Below are 25,077 nucleotides of genomic sequence, written 5' to 3' on the forward strand. Positions count from 1 at the left end.
TTCCCAGACAAGCCTACAGCCCTAGAATTCCTCATTAGTCCCCTATCAAAATGCCACCCGGCCCTGCTTGGTTTCAGAATTCCAATAAGGTCAATCAACTGTTACCACCTTCTGAGTTCGCACCTCCCAAGTTAGCACACAAATCTAATTTTAAAATTTGAGCAAGTTTTGAATTATTAATTCTATTTGTTTCTTAAAATCACCTCTATATAAACTGGAAAAAAAAAACATTTCCAAGACTGAATAAATTTCTATCCAGGTTTAGATAGGAAGGACAGCAAAGAACACCTGATTTTAAAAGACCAGAAGTTCTTTTTAAACTCTCATATGTGGTCATTCACAGCCTGCTGAGGAAAAAAAACAGAGGAAGCCAGCCAGTTGGATGTCCTTGGACAGATCATTCTCCTTCAGCCCTTGAAAGCAGGCAATGGCAAACCACTTTTGAAATCTTGGCAAAAAAAAATTTAACATGGGGAATTCTGGGAGTTGAAGTCCACACATCTTAAAGTTGCCAACTTTGCCAAAAGTGTTGCTATAATCCATGGTATGAATTGTACCGTTTTGTTCATGTGGGCACAGACAATTTAAATTTATGTGAGAGAAGATGCTGCTACCTCCCCCAATAGGTTGCATTGGATCAAAGAGCACTGAGAGCCTCTTGGAAGCCCATAAGCAGCTTTCTGCTCATCTTCCTAATATACAATTATTAATCTAATAACCACATATTATTTCTATTATTTCTCTTTTCAGCCAAACTTAACTAAGAGAAGCAGTTCATCCTGGAACATGGCAAACAGAACAAACAAAAAGCAAAACTAGACAAAATTTTGATACCATAGACTTATGTGGAAGTGTCATTTCCCCGAAGGAGATATGTTCATCTAAAAAAATATCCACATCTACATATATGCAAAAATTCAGTGCATGTTTACCAAAACACAACAGAACACAATGGGACTTTCTACCAAGTAAGATTGTACAAAACTATACAGAACTGTAAAAATGCACACATTCGCCTTTTTCCCTAGGCTTTTGAAAGAATCCTGATTTAGCTATATTTTGACTCCTGAACATTTTGGGATACAAGACTTTACAAAGCATTTATATTTTCACAGTAAATTTCACAAATTATGATTGTATACATAATAAGACAAATCACAGTGTTGTTATCTGTGCTTCAGTTTCATATTAAAAATCACCTGTAGTTAATAGTCTACTAATAAAGGGGGGAAATTTCCATATTCCCTAAGTATGTGTTGCTCTATGACACCAGACAGTATGAGTGAAGTTTCTAACAGATGTTATCCAATATTAAAAAGAGAAAGTGTACCTGACAGTGTAAATACAGTGGGATGATCTTGCGTTACAGCAGTATGTCAAAAATAATCATTCTGGAAGAAATTCAGGTTTTGTTGCCAATGACAAGTTGGATGAAGCATGTCATATATGATATCTGGAGAACTTCTCTCGCTTTCCAGCCTGAACCAATTATCTTGTATAAAACTGGGAAAAATACCCCTTTCGTGGGATGGTTTGACTTTTGCTAATGCTGTGAACGGGGGAAACATAGCTAACATTCAAGAGGCAGGTGTATGTTAACAAATTCTTTACAGAATGGCATCTATTCAAGGAAATGTGGCTGAATGTTTCTCCTTATCTTAAACCATATACAGTTCCTTTACTGATGATTTCAGTTTACTTCAATATTTCAGCAGAATTCCAGTTAAAATTTGGAAAAGAATGCCTCAAAGGAAAGGATGCACTATTCTGATATAGTGCCATCCCCAAGGTATTCTTGGGAGAAAAGTCATCCAGGCTATTGATCGTCTCCATTTTACCCTTAGACGTTTGGCATTCAAAAAATCCAAATGGCATTCATTTATAATTAGTTGAATACAGGTTCAGTAGATAATTAAGGCAGTCAGCCATACTGCTAGTGAGTATGGAGTAAAAATCAAGGAGCAAAAATTCAGGGACATCCCCATCTTCCTGTGGGATAAGATAATAGAGTAGGGAAGAAAGTTCCTAAGCAAGTTGTATTAATTCTTAACTCCTCCTTCAAGATCTTGGTCTCTCACTGTAATTAAACTTTATTTAATAAAAAGAGCCATGGTGGCGCAGTGGTTAGAATACAGGCTAATTCCGCCGACTGTTCTCACTGGCTCAGCCTTCCATCCTTCCGAGGTGGGTAAAATGAGGACCCAGATTGTTGGGGGCAATATTCTGACACTGTAAACTGCTTAGAGAGGGCTGTACAGCACTGTGAAACAATATATAAGTCAAAGTGCTATTGCTAAATTCCCTTTCATTTACTTTCAAAACATTTTTGCCTCTGAAAGAACTCATGAAGCAAAGGGTAAGTGCCATAACTGATTCTCCTTTACAAATAGGGAAACTAAGAAAAATTGCTCAATATTATAAGTGCTGAGATGGTCTTCCATAGTATTAGGCATGCTAGACAAAGTAAAAGAAAAAAGAATAACTCCACATCAACCCCATCAGCCTAAATAGCACTCTCATCTGACCCCAACTTCTCAAGATTTCAGGGTCTTCATCTCTATTTTGCCTTAGATTTACCAATGTAAATGATGTTCTTTTTCTTTTAAAAAAAAAAACCACACAGCAAAACAGTATGGTAGTAACAGGAAGACAATTAATATGACAATAACGTTTTCCTGTTCAATTGCATTTCAGTAGTGAGAAGCTAGTATTTAGAATTTGCTGATTTAGAAGCCATGAAGACTATCCTTTTATCTCCAAATAGAGAAATTGTTAGTAGAAAAAAAAGGACATGGTTTTTCCATCTGGAATTGTGAAAAGAAGGGTCTCTGTGTTCATTAGTATGCAGCAGAGAAAAAGTCATTGACATTAACAAGACCCTAATTTACATATGGTTGCATTAACTGATGCTGCCAGATTGTTTTGTCCCTTGTGTAACATCCAGGGATGCTGGAATTCCACTTCCTCTTGGCAAAACACAGATTATCAAGCACCATAAGCCCTCAGTCACAATATCATAGTGTCCTTTCTCAATTTCTTTGGTTTTTCTCCCCAACCCCAACCCCCCCATCACCACCACTACACAGCCCAAATCACTGCCCAAATCTGCTAGGATCTCAGACTTCTGCTTGCAGAGGAGGGACACTGGCCAGTGCTGGGATGAGGTGAGCATAGATCTCAATCCCATGAAGGAAGACCCGCTCATTCAGGAATTCGTTGTGGTCATGCAGCAGCACAGGCGTGTAGTTCATGGGGGAAAAGCCAATTGCAGGGTGACCTGCCTGAAATATATTGGAAGGAGAAGCAGGGGTCAGAAACCAAGGCCAGAGCAAGTAAGTAGAAGATAAGCACTTCCGCTGGTCAGGGGCCTCTAGGAAAGACATCTATACTCACTGCTCTGATGTAGCGGCTGTCAGTGGCAGCAGGGAAGATCTCACACTTCAGCTTCATATTCCTGAAGAAACAGAGACACAATGGCAGAGAAGCTCCCCGTGGGATGGTCGTTATTTAACTTGGTCTTTTTGCAGTTTCAGAAGTTTCAAACTATTCCAAAGGTAGAATTTATCAACTGGGGGAAAAAATGGAACTGTAGGCTTCTGAGATGATCCAGAATTGGAGTAGTTGAGAAGATGGGAGTTTCCATGCTTTTCCCAACTTGCAACCATTCTGTTGGTTTAGCCCTTACAATCCCTGAATACAGACAGGTCTGGGAAAGCTGGTCTATGCTAGAGGGTATTTCAGTATATACTTTTTTTCTTAACAGATAATCAGAGTTGGAAGGGACCTTGTAGGTCATCTAGTCCAACCCCCCCTACACAATGGGAGACCCTACACAATTTCTGACAAATGGCAGTCTAATTTCTTTTTGAAAGTCTCAAGTGATGGCTCTCCCACAACTTCCGAGGGCAAGTTGTTCCAGTGGTTGATTGTTCTCACTGAACAAAGTTTCTCCTTATTTCTAGGTTAAATCTCTCCTTATTTAGTTTCCATCCATTGTTCCTTGTCTGGCCTACAGGCGCTTTAGAAAATAGCTTGACCCCCTTCCTCTCTGTGGCAGCCCCTCAAATATTGGAAGACCGCTATCATGTTTCCCCTGGTCCTTCTCTTCACTAGACTAGCCATGCCCAGTTCCTGTAACCGTTCTTCATATGTTTTAGTCTCCAGTCCCCTAATCATCCTGGTTGCTCTTCTCTGTACTTTTTTTAGAGTCTCAACATCTTTTTTATAATGTGGTTTTTTTTTATAATGTGGTATAATGTGGTTCTTAATGCAGTCCATAGCAACTTCTTCACCAAATATAAATATAGTTTCCTCCTATCTAGCAGGTGAAGTTGCTCCTATCCCAGAATGACTAAGGAAAAAAGGAAGAAAAATGAGAAAAGGCAAATGTAATAATGTACTCACATGTCTTTGCAGGTGTCACTGAATGCCTTCCACCAGGGATCCGATTCCTCTGTGGAGGTAACCGTCTGATCCATGCATTTCTAACCCAAGGGAAAAGGTAGAAGGTGAAACTCGTAGGAGGCAACAGATTCTCAAAATCCAGGAATGTTTGGCAAATGCCTGGCAGAAGTAGCAGTAGGACTAAAAGAGGCTGTGGAGCACAGGGCACCATAGAAAGACAGCCCTGTTGAGATAAAGGCCCAAGGAGGAAAGGGAGAGAAAGACAGTGGCAGTACTCTAAAAGGCTATAAGCCAAAACCAATTTAGAGTTTTGCTTCTAGAACTAAAGGAAAAGTAGTTGGAGTGAACCCTCATTTCCCAGTTACCTGCTGGAACTCATATGTAACACCTTCTCCAGCTGCTTTGCACCAAGATTTGAGTTGCTCCTCAAATGCCTGCAAAGCAAAGACAAATCAATATGTGATATGAGAAAGCCCTTTGTTCTGAGCAATTCTTGGCCAGATACCCTACTTTTCATTATCTTAATCTATTCTACAATTCTCTGCACTCCTTCCTGCCTGTTTAAGAATATTTCTTCCCTCACAGGTAAGGAAACATCAAATATGTAGCTTCAAAGCTACATATTGATCAAAGGTCTGTATGATAGATACCTGACATTTCTCTCCAGGGCAGCTTGTGGGGGAATGTGTTGCAAAACACTGTTAATCTTTCATTAAACAGACATAGAGCATGAAAGCCCTCAAGGCTACCAGAATTCAGGACTCTTGAAAGTAATATACAAGTAAAGGAATTAGGCTCTCCAATTCTTTCAAACATCAAGAAAAGTTATTAAGGACTTCCATATTAACTGCTACAAACACTGCAAGATTGTTAAACAAATGAACAATATTTTATAGGACAGTTTAACAAGTTTTGTAAAAAAAAAAAAAAAAACCAGCCAGAAACAGTTTAAGATTTATAAGATCGCTCATCTCAAACGATAGGTGGTGTACAGCATAAAATAAATCAAAAAAGGGGAAAAACCATACATAACAATAAACAAACTAAATGTAAAATGGTGAAAGGCACACAACAAAATCACCACAGAGGAACTCCCATATAACTCGCCCAAAAAGCCTGAGGGAAAAGCCAGGTCTTAATGGTTTTCTTAAAGGTGAGAAGGGTTGGGGGCTGTCATATATGGGGGAGGGGAGATACTTCTAGGGCGAAACACAAAAAATGGCACCCTTTCTGATGATGACAAGATTTAAAAGAAGGAACCTGGAGCATGCCCTCCATGTGAGAGAATGTGACACAGGGAGATGTTCTTAGGAAATGTAATCCAGCCCTATGCCATGTAGGGCTTTAAAGGTAAGAACCAGCAGCTTGAATTGTACCCAAAAGCCTATTGGGAACCAGTGTAGTTCATTGAATAGTGGTATTACATGAGCATAACAAAATATGTCCATAACTACTGTAACTACTGTACATTCATTTTATATTATATAATAAATAACGTCTGAAATGGTATAGGGTTTCCTGCCTAAGCATGGGGTTGGACTAGAAGACCTCCAAGGTCCCTTCCAACTCATTCCATTCCATTCCTGCTGCTTTTTCTAGCATAAGTGGGAAGAGCAAATACATTCTCTGGCCAATTATGATGAGATATTCAAGGCAAATCTTTACGGAATGAAAACTGGTAACCTTCTCCTTCTCTGTACCTTTAAGTCCTGTGTTGGAGGGAGCCGGATGTCAAAGGCAACAGAGAGCTCAGAGGGGACCACATTGAATGATACTCCTCCATTCAACATGGTCAGGTTCACAGATGTTACATCTCCTAAAGTGAGATGTCCCTCATTTTTCAATCTGTAAGAAAGAACAACAAAAAATTATACATTTTGTTTGTCATTTTTAAATAAATTCATTGCTAAATCCCTGAGAATGAAGAAACTGCATGTGGCAAGGGCATGTGATCGCCTGCCCAAATATTTATAGGAATCACTGCCCAACAAAAACTGCAGAAGATACCTGATTCTGTAATTTACACATTATCTTAAAAACATACATACAAAACATCACTTAAGCATCCGAATAATTGTTATATGCATTAATTACGTGTTGGTCAGAAACCACATACCTATCACAGTAAAAGAGGCGGTTTTCATAGATGAGAAAGGGGGGGTAGTGCAACATCCCTGCATTAATAAAGTCATAATTGTTATATGTCATTAATTTCGTTTACAGACCTCTTTAAAGTGCTTGACTTATCAGAAATTCTTAGGAATTATGCAAAGTGCATCACTGTATACAGTATTATATGAAGGCAAGGATAGGTTTTGTGAAATTATTTTGTAAATTTCATCTCAGTAGAGTTATGGCAGAGCTGGGCTTTGTAATTCATTACTTTGTAATTCATTACTTCATCATTAAAATGAAAAACTGCCAGATCCATTTTAGAGAATCAAAGGGCAATGAAGGATATATGTCACCTATACCTTTCAGTCAGTTGTAGAAAGAAAAAGCGGAATTGTTTTCCACATCACAGCTGAAGGTTCAAATGGACATTTGTGATAGCAATGTATTTGTAATAAAAGACTGGAAGAGCAATACTGGATCACTTTGTATATTTCATGTACTAGGATATAGTCTATGAAGCCAATTGTTTTTGAGGTGAACAAAACCCTCTTCTTTTATTGTACTTTAATTTAAAAAAATCATAGTAATGGGGAAATACCATTATTCAATCATAAAGGTCAGGCATTGCCTTTCTTTAGCTTGATAGACTTCACCTATTTGTGTTTCTTACCTTTGTTTTTCATGTTCTCTGAATTCTAGGAAAGAAGTGATCACTCTGTGCTATGAACAGGAAAATCAAAAGTAAATGCAATGATAAGCATTCTCCCCACTTCTACAGGACTGCCTTTAGTGTCAGCTTCTGGGCAAGATGGGATTTTACCTCTTTTAGCGAATTATGATAAAATGGGAAAAATATTTGTAAACAAAAAATAGGCATCCTTTGTCTCTCTAGAAACTGATGGGCTATAACTTTAATAACATCTGACCATAGAGGTTTCCTCGCTGAATTTCATAATCAAGTGTTATGGCCTAACAAAATTAGAGCACTGCAGTTTGATAATCCTACTCTAAACTGCACATTACATCCAGCAAAACAGACAGTTCATATAAAGTGTCTGCTTTGATTTTCTACTTTCACATGTAGATATAACAAGAAGTTCTACCTCCCACCCTTCCTTGGCCCTGTATATTATAGAGAATGGTCTCTTACCATCTTTTCAGCAGCTGTATTCTCAATGAATCTGGATCCATGTCCCGGATTTCCTTCTACTTTCACTTTAATCCCTGAGGTCATTTAAAGAAAGACCAAAAATGTAAACATAAACATAAAATAAAGCAAAGCAAGCCAAACAGTTGTATTGTTTAACTACCACAGCAAGTAGAACTGGTGCAAGTTAAAAAGTACATCAGTCTCCTGGTAGTTTTAAGATTGGATATTATTAATAGAAAAAAATTAAATAGTTTGCAAACTAACAGTTATCCCCAGTATTTCTTCCTGTTAAATACAAGTGTGAACCAGAATAACTCTGGGTCAGTTATTCTGTGCCTCTGTAATGCTGACAAGCTCAAAAAATTGTGCTAGAATCTTTTATCTACAATAATAAAGATGGCAATGTGCATTTATACTGCCTATGGTTCCTAGTGCATTTATACAGTGTACGACTCCCAAGATACAGCAGGTATTTGACATAATTGCCATTAATATATATATAAATTTTATCTATCTATAAATTATAACTATAATTTCAAACTGTATCCCAAAGATTAACACATTTTTAATAAAGGGTATATACATGATATATCTTTTTAGTGTGCCATGTTCCAAAGAAGTAACAATGCACTGAAGGACACAACTATAATTAGCAGATAAACCCTTGTTTCAAACAAATCAGCAACTTTAATAAAAGAAGAGCTTGGCTTCTTTACATTGGAAATGGCAACAAATTGATCCATAAAACTCTATCTCCTAATCATAATGCATGTACCTTTTGAAGAGAAACAAAAATGGGTTGTTTTTTTGTTAAACTTTTTTCTCTGTATATGTTTGAAGATTATCTCGTTAATTTTGTATGTTCTTTTTGATGGTTTTAAAAATGTATTTACATTTTACATGTTTTCTTGTAATTTATAAATAAAATTTGGAGAAAAGATAATGCAGATAACATCTTTTATAATAAAATAGAATATAATAAACACAATAAAAACAATAACATATATACACCCCACACACACCCACAGCTAATAACTAGAGTTAGTTGCCAACATTAACTGCAGTAATTCTTGAGTTTTCAGAGAATCAGATTTCAACATTTGAATTAAATTAAATTGCAGGCATATACTCTAAAACATTAGAAAGTTTCATGATGCCTTTATTGAAATTCCAAACTATAAAACAATAGGCACCAGAAGAGGTCTAAAATTCTACATCAATCCAGTGAGATGTAAGTGTGACTTTAAGTGTGACTTTCTACAGAGTGAAAACCGATGTAGCAAAGAAATACAGCTGCAACTAAGAAAAAAATATACAGTAGACATAAAACTGACAAAACTCCAGAAACTGTTCAAAAGAATTCATGCATTATGTGTAGCGGAGATACGGCAGATAGTTTTTAGTATAGATCTTAGGATGATGCAGATTAAAATGAAAACAGATGAGAGGAAGTAGAACATTTCAGATCTTACTTACACCATGGGCATTTCTCGCCATAGAATACAGTGAAAGTGTCGGTTGGGTTTGCCAGACCTAGGAGAAAACCAAACAACAATCGTAAATAACAAATGCCATTCAAATATAGAGGCTTTCTTCAAAGCCTTTTGGCAAGCAACTATAGCATCAACTAACTGGCTTTGTATTCATGTAGGGGAAGACATCATCATCATCATCATCATTAAAAGAATCTGCACAAAGTCTGCATAGGCCTTGCTTCTGAGACAACAAACCTATATTCATACCACTTTGAGAAGGAAACTAAGTAATCACAAAGAATAATTTTATTAAGAAAAAAAGGAAAATGATTTCAGTGACAGCATATTTTTCAATTGCAAAACTACTTCCCAAATGCCATACTATGGATTTTCACCTTCATCCAGGGCAAAGCCAACATTAAGTGCTGCAAATTCAGGAGTCTTCACAAACAATTCCATCCCTTTGTGGCCCCCAACCTCTTCATCTGCAGGAAAAAGAAAGCCCAGACAGTTACTTACTTTTGCTTTGATCTCCAAACCAGCATTTCAGAGTGGAAATATTTGAAGAACTAATTACAGGATCCAAGAGAGCTTTTGTGCTTTGCAATCTGGCATGCAGGGGGCCTCCTCTCTTTGTACTAGCATAGCCCACAAAGAACAAAAAATTGTTTTTTCTCCAAAACCCATTCATCAGCTTTGTTGTGTGTCTGCTCCAAAATTTGTAATGCACTAATTGTTTCCTGCTATTAATCAGGAAAGCAATCACTCTGTTTAATGGGACATAACATTACATTTGAGACCACAAGTTCTGTCTCACTGGGATGCAACAAAAGAACAGAGTAGAACGATCTTAGAACAACTGCAGAAAGATCCCAAATTATTTATTTGCTCAAAAGCTTCTGCGTCATTCTTCAATTAATTTTCCCCCCAAAGCTGCTGTAAGCCCTGGAGTAGAATATTACACACCCTAGTAGTACGCTGCTTGATCACAGGCGCAGATAGGATGAAGGGAATTAATTGTCAAAGAAACCATGTCAAGGTAAAGAGTTAGTCTCTCTTTCCCTATATTAGGGTCCTAATGAAAATTTGGAGGCTCTGTGATTTTTTAAAATTATCATTTTAAAAAATGGCATTGTGATGGTGCTGTATCTAACTACTTCTGAATTTAACTATCTTCTTCATATGTCATCTAACATAATCCAATGACAGTCGGAAGCTCCTTTCCAATATACAGCATCAATCCTGAGCTACAAATATTCTCTTGTATTTATATGTTTTACATAATCTCCCCATATTGTTTAACCAACATTGATAAAGATGTGGTTTTAATATTTTGCTGCAGAAATGAAATCTATGCTTTTCTTCCAAAACAATATAGTGAAAATATTTTGTTGCAAATCCATACTGAAAATATTTACTTTATTGACTTCTGTGGGTTTTACTAGGCGACTTAGCTTGCATCTCATTTACCTGGGGAAATAACATCACCAACCCTAAGTAAAAACTCTTCCTCACATCCACAGTAATGGCTTCTGTCCTCAAGTCAAAAAAATGACAGCATAAAAATGTTTCAGAGCTGTGGTTGGAGGAGTACTTCTTCTCCTTTTCCCTTTCATGAAGAATTATCTATTAGGGAAAATGAACTGCCAATTGCTGTCCTTGTACCTCTGCTCCAGCTGGCTCTGATGCTTGTTTGGAACAGTTGCTTTGAGAATCTCTGAAAGCCCTTTTTATTGAATCACACTTTTAACACAGCACTGCATGCTTAGAATTACAAGCTTCAACCCTTTAAAATTATTATCTGCAGTGGTTTTTAAAATCCTAGACACATATGCATCAATTGCTGGGCATTCTTATAGACAAAACTTTTAAAAACCAGTGTGCGACTCTTGATTTGGAAGAAGAGAAGCTTCTAGGTGAAGGAAAGCCCTGGGCACAAGTGGGCTGCCACCTGCGAAGATTTTAGTTTTGTATCTCAACAGAAATACTTGTCTTGTGGAAAATCCAAAGCATGCTCCCATGTTTGAACAATAAGAAAACAGAAAAAGTGTGTCAGTATGGCAACCAGAGCAAGAATGGCAGTACACATGAAACACCAGCTGGTTGGGACAGGGCAATTCTAGAGCAGGCCAACAGAAGCTAGTAGACGGTTGATCTCTGACGTTTTCTCCTCCATATATCATAGAATAGCCACATGGGAAATTTTCTGCCAGCATACCATTATTTTCATACCAGAACACCTTAGCCTGACTTTGGTCTGCTGCTGAATGGACACACAAGAGATGCTCTGTTGTGAGAATATATCCTCAGCAGACCATTAGTGAGGCCCAGAGGTGGTATTCAGTAAGTTCTGACCAGTTCTGGTAGCGGAAATTTTGAGTAGTTCAGAGAACCGGCAAAAACCACCTCTGACTGGAGATTTTACAGTATCCTTCCCCTGCCATGCCCACCAAGCCACGCCCACAGAACCGGGAGTAAAAAAATTTGAATCCTACCACTGGTGAAGCCTCTTTACACATGAAAGCAGAGTGTGTTGAGTTGCTGTATTTTTTGCTTATTTGAGCAAAAATTAGGAGACACGTGATTATGCTATGGGCTATTATTTAACTCACCTGGGACAAAGCTCATATGAATGGTTCGTGGAAAATGTCTTCCTTCAGCTTTCAGCCTCCGTATGGCTTCTAGGTATCTGAAAGAAAAAGGCCTTATTTAGTGTCTCATTAAAAAGATAACATAGCCTTTTTAAGGGAAAGGAGTATGTGTTGATGATGGATGCTGTATATTGGAAAGGAGCAAACACTCAGCTGGAGTCTGGATCAAAAATCCCTGAATTCTAAAACATGCCTTGCAGGGCAAAGCAGAGCCTGGTACTTGCATACAAGGCACCTATTTTCTGCTTGCAAGAACTACCATTTGGTACCATCTTCTGAATGCAGCAGCAATCTGCCTTTTCCAGCTTGCTGTTTTTCAGCCAATGAGATACAAGTTTTATCTTTTTTTTTATTTAATTGCATTAATAAACAGAAATGAAGGAAAAAAGATATAACAATAAAAAAACAGAAAAAGAAGAAATAAGGAACAAAAACGTCCCTTATTTCTTCTTTTTCTGTTTTTTTATTGTTATATCTTTTTTGTATTTATATAAGGCAGCTCATCTTTAAAATGCAGCATTAAACCTGAGCAAATGGGGGTAATATTCATCAGCTTTATGTTGATGGGCAATCTGTTTATAGGTGGAAGGAAAGAGAAGAGGAGAACAATCAACAGCAAGGTGGATGGACTCAGTTACAGAGATTATGAATGACCTGAAGGACTAGGTTAGGGACAGGTTATCATGGAGAAAGTCTATGTCACACCTGGGCATTTTATGGCCTCCAGGCCACATCCAGCCCTTTGGTTATTTCTGTCTAGCTCATGTCAATCGGAAATTAAACTGGTTTAACGGCCAGCACTACCAAAGGGGGAAGTTAACTGCTTCAGCATGTCTGGCAGGTCGGTTCTGCTCATGCTTGGAAGGTGGGTAGACCGGTTCCTCCTCGGGCTGCCAGAGGTCCAGTAGACCGGTCTCACTTACATTATGCACGCATTACAAGTGCATTGCTTTTATTTTGAAAGCGATTATATATTTTTTTCAATTGACATATGTGCATGCATCCCTGCCTATTATATATCTTCATGGCCCTTTTGGTTCAGCCCTCCACGACAGTCCAATACAGTCCCTTGGGAAAATTAATTGCCCACCCCTGATCTATGTTGTCACTATGAAACAATATGGCATAATAGCACATAATCAAAACAGACAGGATTAACGAATCAAGTTAAGCATTGGTTTCTATCACTTTCACAACCATAACTAAAATGCTCTTTGCACGAATTACTCCCTTGGTCACATCCCTTCACTTCCATCATTTCGCAAGACAAAATGCCAAAGTAGCTTTCCTTATTAAACAAATGTCTTTTGTACTGTCTAGAACACGGACGTCAAACTCATGGCATCACATTGCTGTCACGTGACGCTTCACAACGTTTTTCCCACTCGCAGAGCTGGGGTGGGCATGGCCTGCGTGTGACGCATCTGTCCCGCGGACCGCCAGTTTGACACCCCTGGTCTAGAACATAAATAGAAGGACAAGATAGGTTACACGTACTGGATAGATACACATTTCATATCTTGAGCTCCCCGTCCATAGATATTTCCCTCAGAGTCTTTGAAAGCCAAAAAAGGATCATGCTGCCAATATTTCTGCAGGAAAGAAAATGAAACAATGAGAAAAATGTGAATGGATGAGAAATGAGGCTTTGCTCTTACGGCAGCCTGTTAAGACATTAAAGGAAAAGCCTGACTATTTTCAGTGATACCCTACAGTACTGGGAACAAATCAAAATAAACTTACACATTTCCTGACTTGAGAAACTAGGCAACCTTTGAAAAACTTGCTTCTGAGTTCAGCAAGGATGACTTTTGGGAAGATGCTTTTTGGATTCTCTGTTTGTGTGAGGAAGTAGTTTTTCTGGAAAATGTCGCAAAGTATGGGAGCTGCAAGGTAACCAGGAGCAAAATAATCATGAAGGCATCATGTTAATTGCCTCCTTTTATCATTACCGAAAGTTGGTGAGTCTGTAAATCTTTTATGGTAATTTAATTAAAGCTGGGAGATTCATTTAGAACTCTCTGTTATCCAGTTCCAAATTTTGTTGAAGCTTCCTGGATTTACATTAACATTTCACAGAGCTTCCTCTTTCAGAACCACTTTTTAAAACCAGAGTTTTTAAGCTAACAAATCCACTGCCCTGGATGGCAGTTTTCTACTATTTATACCACAATAAAATCTCAGCAGCTATTTTTGTAGCAATTTTCCACTACAGTAGTACAACTGTAATACAAGCTCAAAAAAATTGTCTGGAACAAATACACAGTCTTTTATACTGCATATGGATCACAATTTTAGAGTCAGACTTATAGTTGGAAAGAAAGCAATGACATTTTTTTTGAATTATTGGTTTTTTTTTATTTATTCCTCCAGTAAATAATGCACCAGCCTAAAGTGTTGGGCTTAATTATTTCAGGAGAGTGTGCTAAAGGTAAGTTCACACTTAAGTGTTATTTCTTTCTTATCTCATTCCCCCAAGCTTTCTGCCTTATACTTGTATTTTCCTTTGAGTAGTCAGGATCTAAAGCACAAACTTTTTATATCCTATGTTTGTACTATATTCCAAACCATGTTTCAGTGAGGAATTCTGGAAACCTTAGAACAGGGCTATCAAACTCCTGGCCCATGGGCTGGATGCATCATGCGCTAGCCATGCCCACGCCCAGTTTAGCGAAGGGGGAAAAAGTTCTGACACCCCTGTTCTAGAATTACTTAATTAGTCATCAGTGCTTTTCTTTTTGCTCAAGTCTTAATATTTTGGAATATTTCAGGGTAGATGAGAGAAGCATCAGTCCTCCTTCTGAGGACAAACTCAGGATGCCAAAGAATTGGGATTGACTAAAGTACAGCCCTTTGTTCTCTTTTTTCCATTGAAACTAAGCAAATATACCCACTTTTTACTTTCTTTTATTATATTCCTTGCAGTTTAATTTGAAATGTCTCTGTACAAACACACTTAACCCACCAATGGAGGGAATTAATGTCTGCAAGATCCAATCTGAGTCGGTCCCTGAGACCAAAGGTTTTTTCTTCTAGCTTTCAGACTTATGCTGGAGCCCATCCTCAGGGAACAGTACGAGTCCAAAGCTTGGAAGAACAAACTTCTGGTCCTAGGGACCGACTCAGATTGGATCCTGCATCGTTATCCTGGGACATGTATATTTGCCTCCATTCACAGAATGAATGTCTGTTTAGTCCATTAAATGCAAATTTATGTAATGATTATGTAACTTATATTACTTGGATAATTATACAAATTGATATATTGCCATAATGTTTGTCAGTTGTGTAGACTGCTTTGTAAACAATGTGAACTTAAAAAATCCACCGAGTGGCGACTATATTACACCTACCCATTCTTTCCATTTGGGGATATACTTCTAGTTGCTGAAAAATATAGATTTCCTCTTGGCTTACAAAGTCCTCCTTTTGTACACATCGTGGTTTTGTTTGCTATTTGACAGCCAATAATCATTAATTATTATTATTCATATAATTATTGTTGTAAGCCATCTTGAATGCTTATATAAGCAGTATCAATTTACTGCTTTGATACTAAGTAAATAAATAAGCAAGTTGTTTGATTTCTCTTTACTCCATTGTTATTATAAGAAGTTACCTGCTGGTGCAACATTATAGATAGATATACCAAACACCATTTTTTTTTTTACAAATATCCACAGTAAAATAACATTTCTTTATTAAACAACCACTAGTTAATAATATTTTTATTTCCCCCATAGTGTTTCTATTCCTACAAATATAAGAATTGAAAATGTTACAAAGTGCAGATCCAACCTTGATTGAAAAATCATGAGATTCAACCTGTAACTCATCTTTCCATTTCCAGAGGAAAGGAATTTTCATATACTACTAATGGCCCACATATGAATTTCCATCACATCTTCATAAAAGCAGTGTAACCTGTATTTTGTGTATAGGTAGCAATAGCACTTAAGACTTATATATCACTTCATAAGTGGTTTACAGAGACAGCATATTGTCCCCCACCAATCTGGGTCCTCATTTAACCGACCTCGGAAAGGTGGAAGGCTGAGTCAACCTTGAGCCAGGCAGAATTGAACTCCTGGCAATCAGCAGAGTTAGCCTGCAACACTGCATTCTAACCACTGGACCACCAACAGTTGAAGTCCTCAATTTACAACCACACTTGGAACCATAAATTCATTGTTAAACAGTGAAGTAGTTAAGTGAGAAATCAAGTGACCCAGTGGTGGTATTCGACTGGTTCTGCCTGGTTCTGGAGAGCCGGTAGCGGCCGATGAGCAGTGGAGAACGAACCGGTTCTCTTCGCTGCTCTGTGTTTGGCCCACCTGCCTGCCCGGGCTCCCATACTCACTTTTATGGCCAGAATTCAAAGCACAGCTGCTTTGCGCAGCACAGAATAGCGCTGTGCAGCAGCTGCTACAGCGACCAGCATCGTGCAGGCTTGCAGGAGGCAAATTAGAACGCCTCTGCACCTGCGCAAAGTGCGTGTTTGGCGAGCTTGTGCACACAAAGTGCGGCCACCAAGCCATGCCCACCGAACCGGTGGCAACTTTATTTGAATACCTCTACTGAAGTGACCATGCCCAATTTTATGACTTTTTTTGCCATGGTCATTAAATGAATCACCACAGTCACTGAGACATCACATGATCTCAATTTGCCATCTTCCCTGCCAATTTCCCCAGCTTGTTTGTCAGAAGCTGGAAGGAAAGTGGTGGGAGGCAAATGGTGATCGCATGACTCTAGAACATTGCAACCATATCGTAAATGCAACCAGTTGCAAAAGTGCCTGGATTATGATTACATGATCAGAGAGGCATTGCGTTGATTTTTAAGTGCAAGGGCCAGTCATAAGTCACTTTTTTCAGTGTCACTGTAACTCTAATCAAATGTTCACAAGTCAAAGACTACCTGTAAACTAAAACAAGGAATAGCAAAGAGGAAGATGAGATTCACCACTTCTCCCCTGGAATAATGTTTCCTGGCTTTTGCAAGTTTTGTTTTGAAGAAGGAATCCAATCATCCCTCAACTCTCTTTTCCAGCAAGGCTAAAGTTGCCACTGAATCCCCATTGCGATCTCCTAACCTCAAACACGGGTACAACGTCTGTATGGGAATTCAGTAAGATGGAGCGGAGTTGTGGGTTTGTGCCTTTCCAAGTCAGAATGGTGATCACACGGTCAGGGCAGACCTGCAACAGAACATTAGATCAGATGGGATTCTTCTTTGTGTAAGTTTGGAAAATAAAACTTCGTGTAGTTTTCACACTGCATACACCCTCCCCTCTTTTCATGGGGAGAATAAAATTTTATAAAACAAAAATTGAATTTGAAAAGTTGGATTATTTATTCCAGGGAAATGGCAAAATACTTTTATTAAATTTAATAAGAAAAAGCAGGCAGCATGATAGCTAAGAATTTCACAGTTTCATTGCTGAAATCCTGATTTGTATGATAGTCACTTTTGCTAGATAACTTATGTCTAGCCCAGCATTTTGCTCAAGACCCTATTATTATGACTTAGCATGCTATGTGAATCCAGACACTGAAAACAATAGAAGTATAGACCCAGAAAGTGGAAGCAATAATCATTTATAATATTTATACATACAAAACTGCTTTTCAGATATAAGCAACTGCAAAGAAAAGTACAAAATGATTTTCAAACAGACATGGCTTCTTTTTCTACTGTCTCTTCAGGCAGCTCCAAAGTACCATCGAGATCCATATACCACTTCTCAATTTTAATTTTCTGTTTAGAGAAACTCCAGATGTCATTAGAGGGAGCCCACAGCAACTCCAAACGACATGGAAAACTCAAAACAGGCTGGAAGTCAATTCAGTTTTATAAAACTGGTTCTAATTACCATAAATATTGAAAGAAAGGCAAGCTCCAATTCTTGAAATGATTTATTTACATAGGAGCATTTTAACGCTTTCAGCTCAGTCAACCTGAGGAGAATCGGTTTTAATACAGGAACAGAAATAAGAGGACAGCCTAGCGAAATTATATTCCTTGCCTTTTCCTAGTAAAAAACCTTTTCCATAGCATTCATTTGTAACACGTATCAGTCTAAATGTGGCACATAAAGCTGAAAAGGTCAGACTGGGTTATTGGATATAGAACCTGTAATAAACAGATTAACTGGATAGCAGGCTCTTCAAAGGATCACAGCTCCAACAGGTTTACTACGAACTATAAACAATCTAAAACATACCATAGTATGATTCAATCAAAAACTTAATAGTAAGCCTGAATCAATTATCTTCATGCCATGAACCCTAATAATCGAAGTCAACATTCAATGAACCCTAATTAATCAAAATTAAAAATCAATTAATAAAAACCCTGGCAGTGGAACTCTTTTACTACATGTCTATTTTTCGTTTTGTCCAAGATGATTAAACTAACCTAAATGGATCCTTGTTTGTATTATCAGCTCATTTTCATCCTCATAACTAGACTCTGGTATGTGAGGCCATCAAATCAGTTGCATGATGTTTGCAGATTCAGATTTAAGTTTCTCCAACACTAGTACAGTTTTTTTAACATTACATCAGATGATAACATAGAAAGCCTGCCAGTTTTAAATAATATTATTATAACTCTGAAGTCATTAATAAATGATTAAAAATGGACCTTTGATGAATCAGGCCAAATATCTATTTCATCCAGCATATTACTCAATAAGATACAATTATTAAGACTAACACATTTGGACACCCATGTCTCTATAAACTTATTCACTGCCTAAGTAGGCAGCTAACACTATAGCTGGTAGATGACATGTTCCAAATGATTTTGAATAATGATCACTATCTCAATAATATGCTTCTTTGTACAGCATAACCATGCCATAACCCTAGACAATTATATGTGAATGGTGCAACTGTCTGGACTAATTCTAGCAGCATGAATTTATACTATGTGAACTGATCTATTGCCTGCATATCTGTCTGTATCTTTGCATTTCCATCACACATGCAATTGTAACATGGGTATGTGGCTTGCAACCATACAGGAAATAAGACTTTACACATCTCTGGGGAAAAGAAATAGATGAGAACAGCAAAAACATTGAAGGGGATAAGTTGCGAAAAATAAAATTCCATCAATTGTCCACTTTATCCTGTGGATAATTAGTATGTGCTATTAAAGAGTTTAATTTTGATAGATGTTGAGGTCACTATTTTTGAAACATGTTTCTAGGTAGCAAGCCTTTAGCCTATGCTACTGAACTTTGTTAAAATCTTTTATAGTTTTTTTCCCCTCCTAATTTGAAATGAATGCCATCTTATTTCTTATTATTAACTCAGATGACAGAGTAAAGCAACATTAGTTAAATGACACATAGAAATATCTCTTTGGAAAATGCCCCGAACAAAAATTGCCCCAATGTACCATTATATCTATTTTAATAATGGAATGAAATTGAAACCCTGAGCTGTAGCAGTAATATACATGAGAGACAGTATTCCTTTACTTTGACTCAGCAGATTGCAGGGTCTAGCTGACATTTTTATAAGCTAAAAAGTAAATTAGATTAGATTTGCATAGTACTTTAATGAGAGACTTCTTGATAATGTCAGATAGGGAAATCCTTGTAGAAAGCAATAACAAATCACTTCTATGTTGCTATCAATAACAATATATGCTGGTGAAGTTTTATTTTTTAAATCCCTTATCTCAAAGCTTAAGCCTGCATGACAAAGATAAATGATGCTGATTTTCTTCCTAAATTATGAGCACAAAGAGGCCATATAGCAACAAATCAGAAATTGACAGAATCCGCATAAGTGCAAGGGGTTTCTCATTACCTCCACTTTCAGACACTGTAGATCGAGTTCAGAAGCTATTCTTTCCAGGAATTTTACTGCTGTTTCTGGAAGAAAATATGAAGCCACCATGAAAATTACAAACGTCTTTTTATTTCAATCAATATTTAATTTTTAAAAATGGCAGTACAAGTTCTATAAAACTTTTCCCCACGTGCAATATTTGAATTAAAACTTTGCCCCAAGGATAAAGCAATGGACAAAGTTTGAAATCTTGAGGCTTCTTATCTATCCAACATGTGTTTAAGCTCACTTGTCATCTATTACAGGGGTCCCCAACCACCGGGCGCGGACCGGTACGGGCCGTGGAGCACTCTTTACCGGGCCGCAAAGAAAAAATTTTTAAAAATGGCGGCTTTCTTCGCCTTCGGTGAATGCTGCTGGGATCGGGATCAAGGACACAAATGAAAGAAGGGGAGGGAGGAAGCAACCGAAGCCTGTCCTGCTCTCTGGCTCAGCTCTCTCAGTCGCTTTCTCGCTCCTCCTTCTTCCTCCAGGAAGAAACTGCTTCAAAGAAGCCGGGGGTGGCTTTTCCTTTTCGCCGCAGCTTCCCCGGAAGCGCCTGTTTCACCCCCACCCACCGCCCGCCGCTGCGGTTCAATCCACAGTGCTCCGTTCTGCCTGCCTGCCTGTCTGGTTGTTTGGGAGCAGCTTCGGCTGAGAATAATAACTATTCGCCTCTTTTATCAGCCGGCTGCTCCGAAACGAAGAAGGCAGGCAGGCAGGCAGGTAGAACGGAGCACTGTGGATTGAACCGCGAGCGGGCGGGCGGGCGGGCGGGCGGGCGGGTGGGGGGTGAAACGGGCGCTTCGGGAAGCTGTGGCGACAGGAAAGCCACCCCACCCCACCCCGGCTTCTTTGAAGCAGTTTCTTCCTGGGCTGCTGTAGGAGCGATAGAGTGACTGAGAGAGGAACGAGGCAGACACCTGAGGGAGGGAGGGAGGGAGACACCTGAGGGATGGGGCTGAGGGAGGCAGGACCAAGGCGCTCCCTGAACTTGGTGGTTTGCTGGCAGACGTTTTATTACCCGACTAGGTAACAACATCAGATGTTACCTAGTCAGGTAATGAAACGTCTGCAAGCAAACTACCAAAGTCGGATTCTCTCTCCCCCCCGGTCCTTGAAAAAATGTTTCTGCTTGAAACCGGTCCCTGGTACAAAAAGGTTGGGGACCACTGATCTATTATATGTTTATTTTAATTATTCTACTAATATTTTTAAAGATGACAACCATTATCGTGGAAAGACATACAGCAAATTGCCCAAAGCCGTAAAATTAACAATGAGCCCTAAACAGACAAGTAGTGATTCCAGCAGTCAACTGAGTCATCATTGTTTCTACTTTTCATTTCAAGGTGGTACATTTCAGTCCTCCCTCACGTATATCATCCAGTCCACAAACAATTAAAATAAAAAACTATTATTTTAGCTTTTCAGCTATTACCAGTAGAAGGAGAAATACTGACAAACTGAGTATTCTGGAATTAATATGGAGGCCTTAAGATTTCAGAATATTATTCCAGATTTGTTTACAATGAAAGTTTTACAAATTTCTTCAGTAAAAACATTTGTTCCTCCACAATGAAAATGATGAAGATCTAGATGGAGGTCAGCTTTGCGCTTTACACTGATTTCCTATATGGACACGGGCACTGGGAGAAGAAATCAACTAGACGGACTTGTATTATTTTATTTATTTATATTATATGGACATCCAAACAACATGAACCTTTGGGAAGGTAGCAATCAATAAAATAATCATAATGAAAAATGAAACTCAAGTTAAAAGATAATTGGACACAAAACAAAATAAACAAGCAATCGCCATCCTAAGTGGGCTCCCTCAAAACCCAGACCTGATGCTTTGTTCCTTTTGGGGATTATTTCTAAATATCAAGTGATAGATATAAAAACTGTATAGAAATCACTGTGAGAATTAAATAAATATATTCCTCTTTCAGATTATTACAGTTCTTGAGTCTTATCATTTCCATTCATTCCTTTATTCAATTTTTATACAGTGCAACTGTTTTTTCCCCAGATAGTGCAAAATCAACCCTATGCATGGTAGAGACAATCTGTAGAATTACACTGCCTCATTTATCCCACAGATAAAATCATAAGGATATTTTCTGCATAAATAGTGTCAGGGAGGCAAATGTGAAACTGCTTTCTTGCCAAGTCCTCTAACTTTCAGAAAAGTTTATATTGATTGTATAGGTTTCTGGCTGTATAAGTTTATATGGTCAGAAAATAAAAGTGCAAGAGGGAAAAATCTTTAGCTTTTACTCTGAAGAATTTCATTAGCCATGCAAACACACAACTGATATTAGCTTTTGATGGATTCTTCTTCTGGAGGAGCTCCTTCAAACCAAACCAAAGATAGGTAATAATATTTTCTTCCTTCAGTGCTTGCTGGAGTGTATGAGTGTAACTTACTTTCTTTTCTTTTTTTTTTGACATAAAGAACAAGTCACATAACCCTATTCTGCTTAGATTCTACATCTCAAAAGTATGCCACTCTTACTAAAACAAAAGAATCTTGTTTTACTTTCAACGGATTTGGATCAAATACTCCATCATTACAAATTCAGAGGAGCCACAATATGGTCGTAACATCCTATTTAAAAAGGCAAAATTTTCACAGGATACACTCAAACTCTAATTTTCTACTGTTCCCTTAAGCATGAAGCATGCTTAAGAAGTACATCAATCTTAGATAGCTAACACTTCTATCTTCTACAGATTATTTAGAAGTAAATCTTACTAGGTTCAGTGAAAATGCCTTACAACCAGTTCTGGCACTTATGAAGATTGTATCATCCCCACAGTCACATGATGAAAATTTGGTTGCTTGACAACCAAAATGTAGTTAGGACAGCTGCAGCATCCTTGGAACATATGATTGTCATTTGTAACCTTCCCAGCCACTTTCCAATAAACACTCAGTGGGGGAAGTTGGACTTCCTTAATGACTGCACAATTCACTTCACAACTGCAGTGATTTGCTTATTTCATAACTATGTGAAAAAAGGTCATAAAATTGGTATGAAAAAAATTGCCTCATTTAGCAATAGAAATTCTGATCTTTATTATGGTCATAGATGCAGGACTATATGCATACACACACATATGCATGCGCGCGCGCACACACACACAAAGAAAACCACATATATATTTTTTCTTACCACATTATTTGGGGCATTTTTAGTAACAAATAAATAAACTATTCTAAATAATCACACTCTGAATATGTTTCTTACACAGGCAGAATTCTGTTTGAGTGTGCCAAGAACAAAATAACATGCAGGTGTATAAATAAATCATAAATCAAACAGATATATTGGTACTGTGTATTTGCTCAGAAAAATCTTCATTTAATACATATATATTTAAAATGTCATTTAATATAGCCAGCTTGCAAAGATATGGTACACATTGTGCTAGTTATTTGTACAAAAGCACATAGCAAACTATGCATCATGAAAAACGCCCCTTTTCTTGACCAAGAATTATAATCTCATAATGTAATATCGTACAGTCTGATCATAAATTGCTCTTAATATAAGAAACCCATATAAAATGAAAGTTAATTCTTCTTCCCCCGCCCCCCATATTTTGTAAAAAATTTCAGGTACTGAATGCTGATTATCAGTGCAACAAAGTCTGAAAATCAATATGCACAAGATATGTAGTATTGCAGCATTAAATTCATATGGAATAAAAAGGCATGAAGGAGTTAGGCATATACTATGGTTCACATACATACGATTGAATTGGATGAGCCTTTTCTTTTCACAATAAGATCAACAGTATCCTTATGATCTTTATTGACTGTTTCTTAGTATGATTTGATTGCTTATTGTACCATATGACTATCATTAAGTGTTGTACCTGATGATTCTTGACTCTTGACAAATGTATCTTTTCTTTTATGTACACTGAGAGCATGTGCACCAAAGACAAATTCCTTGTGTGTCCATTCACACCTGGCCAATAAAGAATTCTATTCTATTCTATTCTATTCTATTCTATTCTATTCTATTCTATTCTATTCTATTCTATTCTATTCTATTCTATTCTAACTGTACGTGACAAATGAACTGAATGCATCATAGACAGAACTGGTAAGATAAATTCTATTCAAGTAAACTTTAGAAATCAGCTTGCTTCTCTTTGTCTAACAAATCATGCATGAATGTCAACTCTGACTGATAAAAGGAACCAGATTTTTGCGGGTGTGCTCCTATCAGATGGTAGACATCTAATAGTTCAGCCAAAAGCTGGCTGCAGATTGGATCTAGTCAAACAGAAAGCCTTATATGACTTTGGCTTTCTTTAAGGAAAGAAGAAAAAGTTAATACCATAATCAGGCTGAGGCTGGACTGTCTTGATTCTCAGATATTCCCGGAAGAGAGTGACAGATGGGTCTTCTTTGGGATCCCTCTCCCCAAGCTTTTTAGAGTCTGGTAGCATGTTAGCCTTCTGGACTCCGGAGAGTAGAGTACTATATCAACTACAGGAAGAGAGGAACAGACAGAAAGTGAAGAACTGCACTTTTTCAACTGTGACTGGGTGAGAAGGAAGTTATCCTGGAAATAAGGAATGAAATTATGGTAGGGTTATGTTTCCCACTTCAAATTCCTGCACTGTACAGTATAAAGGTACCGTACTGTACCTTCAGCCAAAAAGCAACAGAGTATTAAAAATACCCGGAAGAGTCCCAGAGGATAGAATGAAACCTGCCTACCATCCTTGTCCTGTTGTTTCTTTTTATTTTTCTTATATGTATCCATTTCATGTATTCATAACTATGTTTATACTTATACCTGTCATCTTATAATCACTTGGCAAAATAAATAAAATAAACTGCCACCCTCCCCCGATATAGGATTGTCAGTCCTTAACTACTGCAGTCTAGGCAGAATTTCCACAGCTACAACTATACTCTGCAGAGCTGTGAGAGTTACACCCCATTCACGGAGGGTTCATCGGGGGCTGCAGGGGCGAAAGTCCGGCAGACTACAGTTACAAGCCCGCAAGGCAGCTTGAAACTGCCCGGCTCTGGCCCTTAGCGCCAGCCAAACACCCACCACCACCCACTTTCATTAGATTTTTCTCTCCCTGATACCGCAATCCAGCGCTCGCCTGCCTCCCTTGTAAGCTCCTGGCCCAGCGGCAACCAAGTAAACAAGTTCTTCGGCAGGGCACCTTGGAGGCAACGATGGGCTGGCCTTCCCCCTCGTTCCCCCAGGGAAAAGAGCCGACGGTGGGGCGAAGCGACAGGGAAGCTTTTCCCGGGTAGCAAAGGGCCCCCCCGAAGTGGTAGTCTCTCCCTCTACCCTCCCCACCCACCTCTTTGCTCGTTGCGGAAGCCGCCACCGCCTCCCTCAAGCCTTGCTCGCCGCGACTTGACTCCACATCGTCCTCGGCGGCGG

At 38.3% G+C, this 25,077-nt stretch overlaps 1 protein-coding gene across 3 annotated transcripts; it reads right to left on the reverse strand.

The window, feature by feature from the left end:
* Positions 1–156: 156 nt before the first annotated feature.
* ACY1 (aminoacylase 1) lies at positions 157–25,077 on the reverse strand. 3 transcript variants are annotated; one of them, XM_026673246.2, is made up of 15 exons: positions 24,995–25,077; positions 24,004–24,155; positions 19,622–19,686; positions 16,891–16,995; positions 13,293–13,387; positions 11,757–11,833; positions 9,540–9,629; positions 9,146–9,202; positions 7,670–7,743; positions 7,190–7,239; positions 6,105–6,249; positions 4,770–4,838; positions 4,405–4,484; positions 3,394–3,454; positions 157–3,281 (listed from the first exon to the last, which is right to left on the reverse strand). In XM_026673246.2, the coding sequence occupies exons 2-15, from the start codon at positions 24,113–24,115 to the stop codon at positions 3,117–3,119; spliced, it is 1,245 nt and encodes a 414-aa protein (XP_026529031.1). In that variant the 5' UTR covers positions 24,116–24,155; positions 24,995–25,077; the 3' UTR covers positions 157–3,116. The 3 variants fall into 3 exon arrangements, with proteins under 3 accessions (XP_026529031.1, XP_087811062.1, XP_087811063.1); XM_087954936.1 differs by having other exon boundaries at positions 24,743–25,077; XM_087954937.1 differs by lacking the exon at positions 16,891–16,995.

Source organism: Notechis scutatus, chromosome 2 (assembly GCF_049901735.1).
Source record: "Notechis scutatus isolate UNSWTSFEM ecotype Mainland chromosome 2, rNotScu1.2, whole genome shotgun sequence".
Taxonomy (NCBI): Eukaryota; Metazoa; Chordata; class Lepidosauria; order Squamata; family Elapidae; genus Notechis; species Notechis scutatus.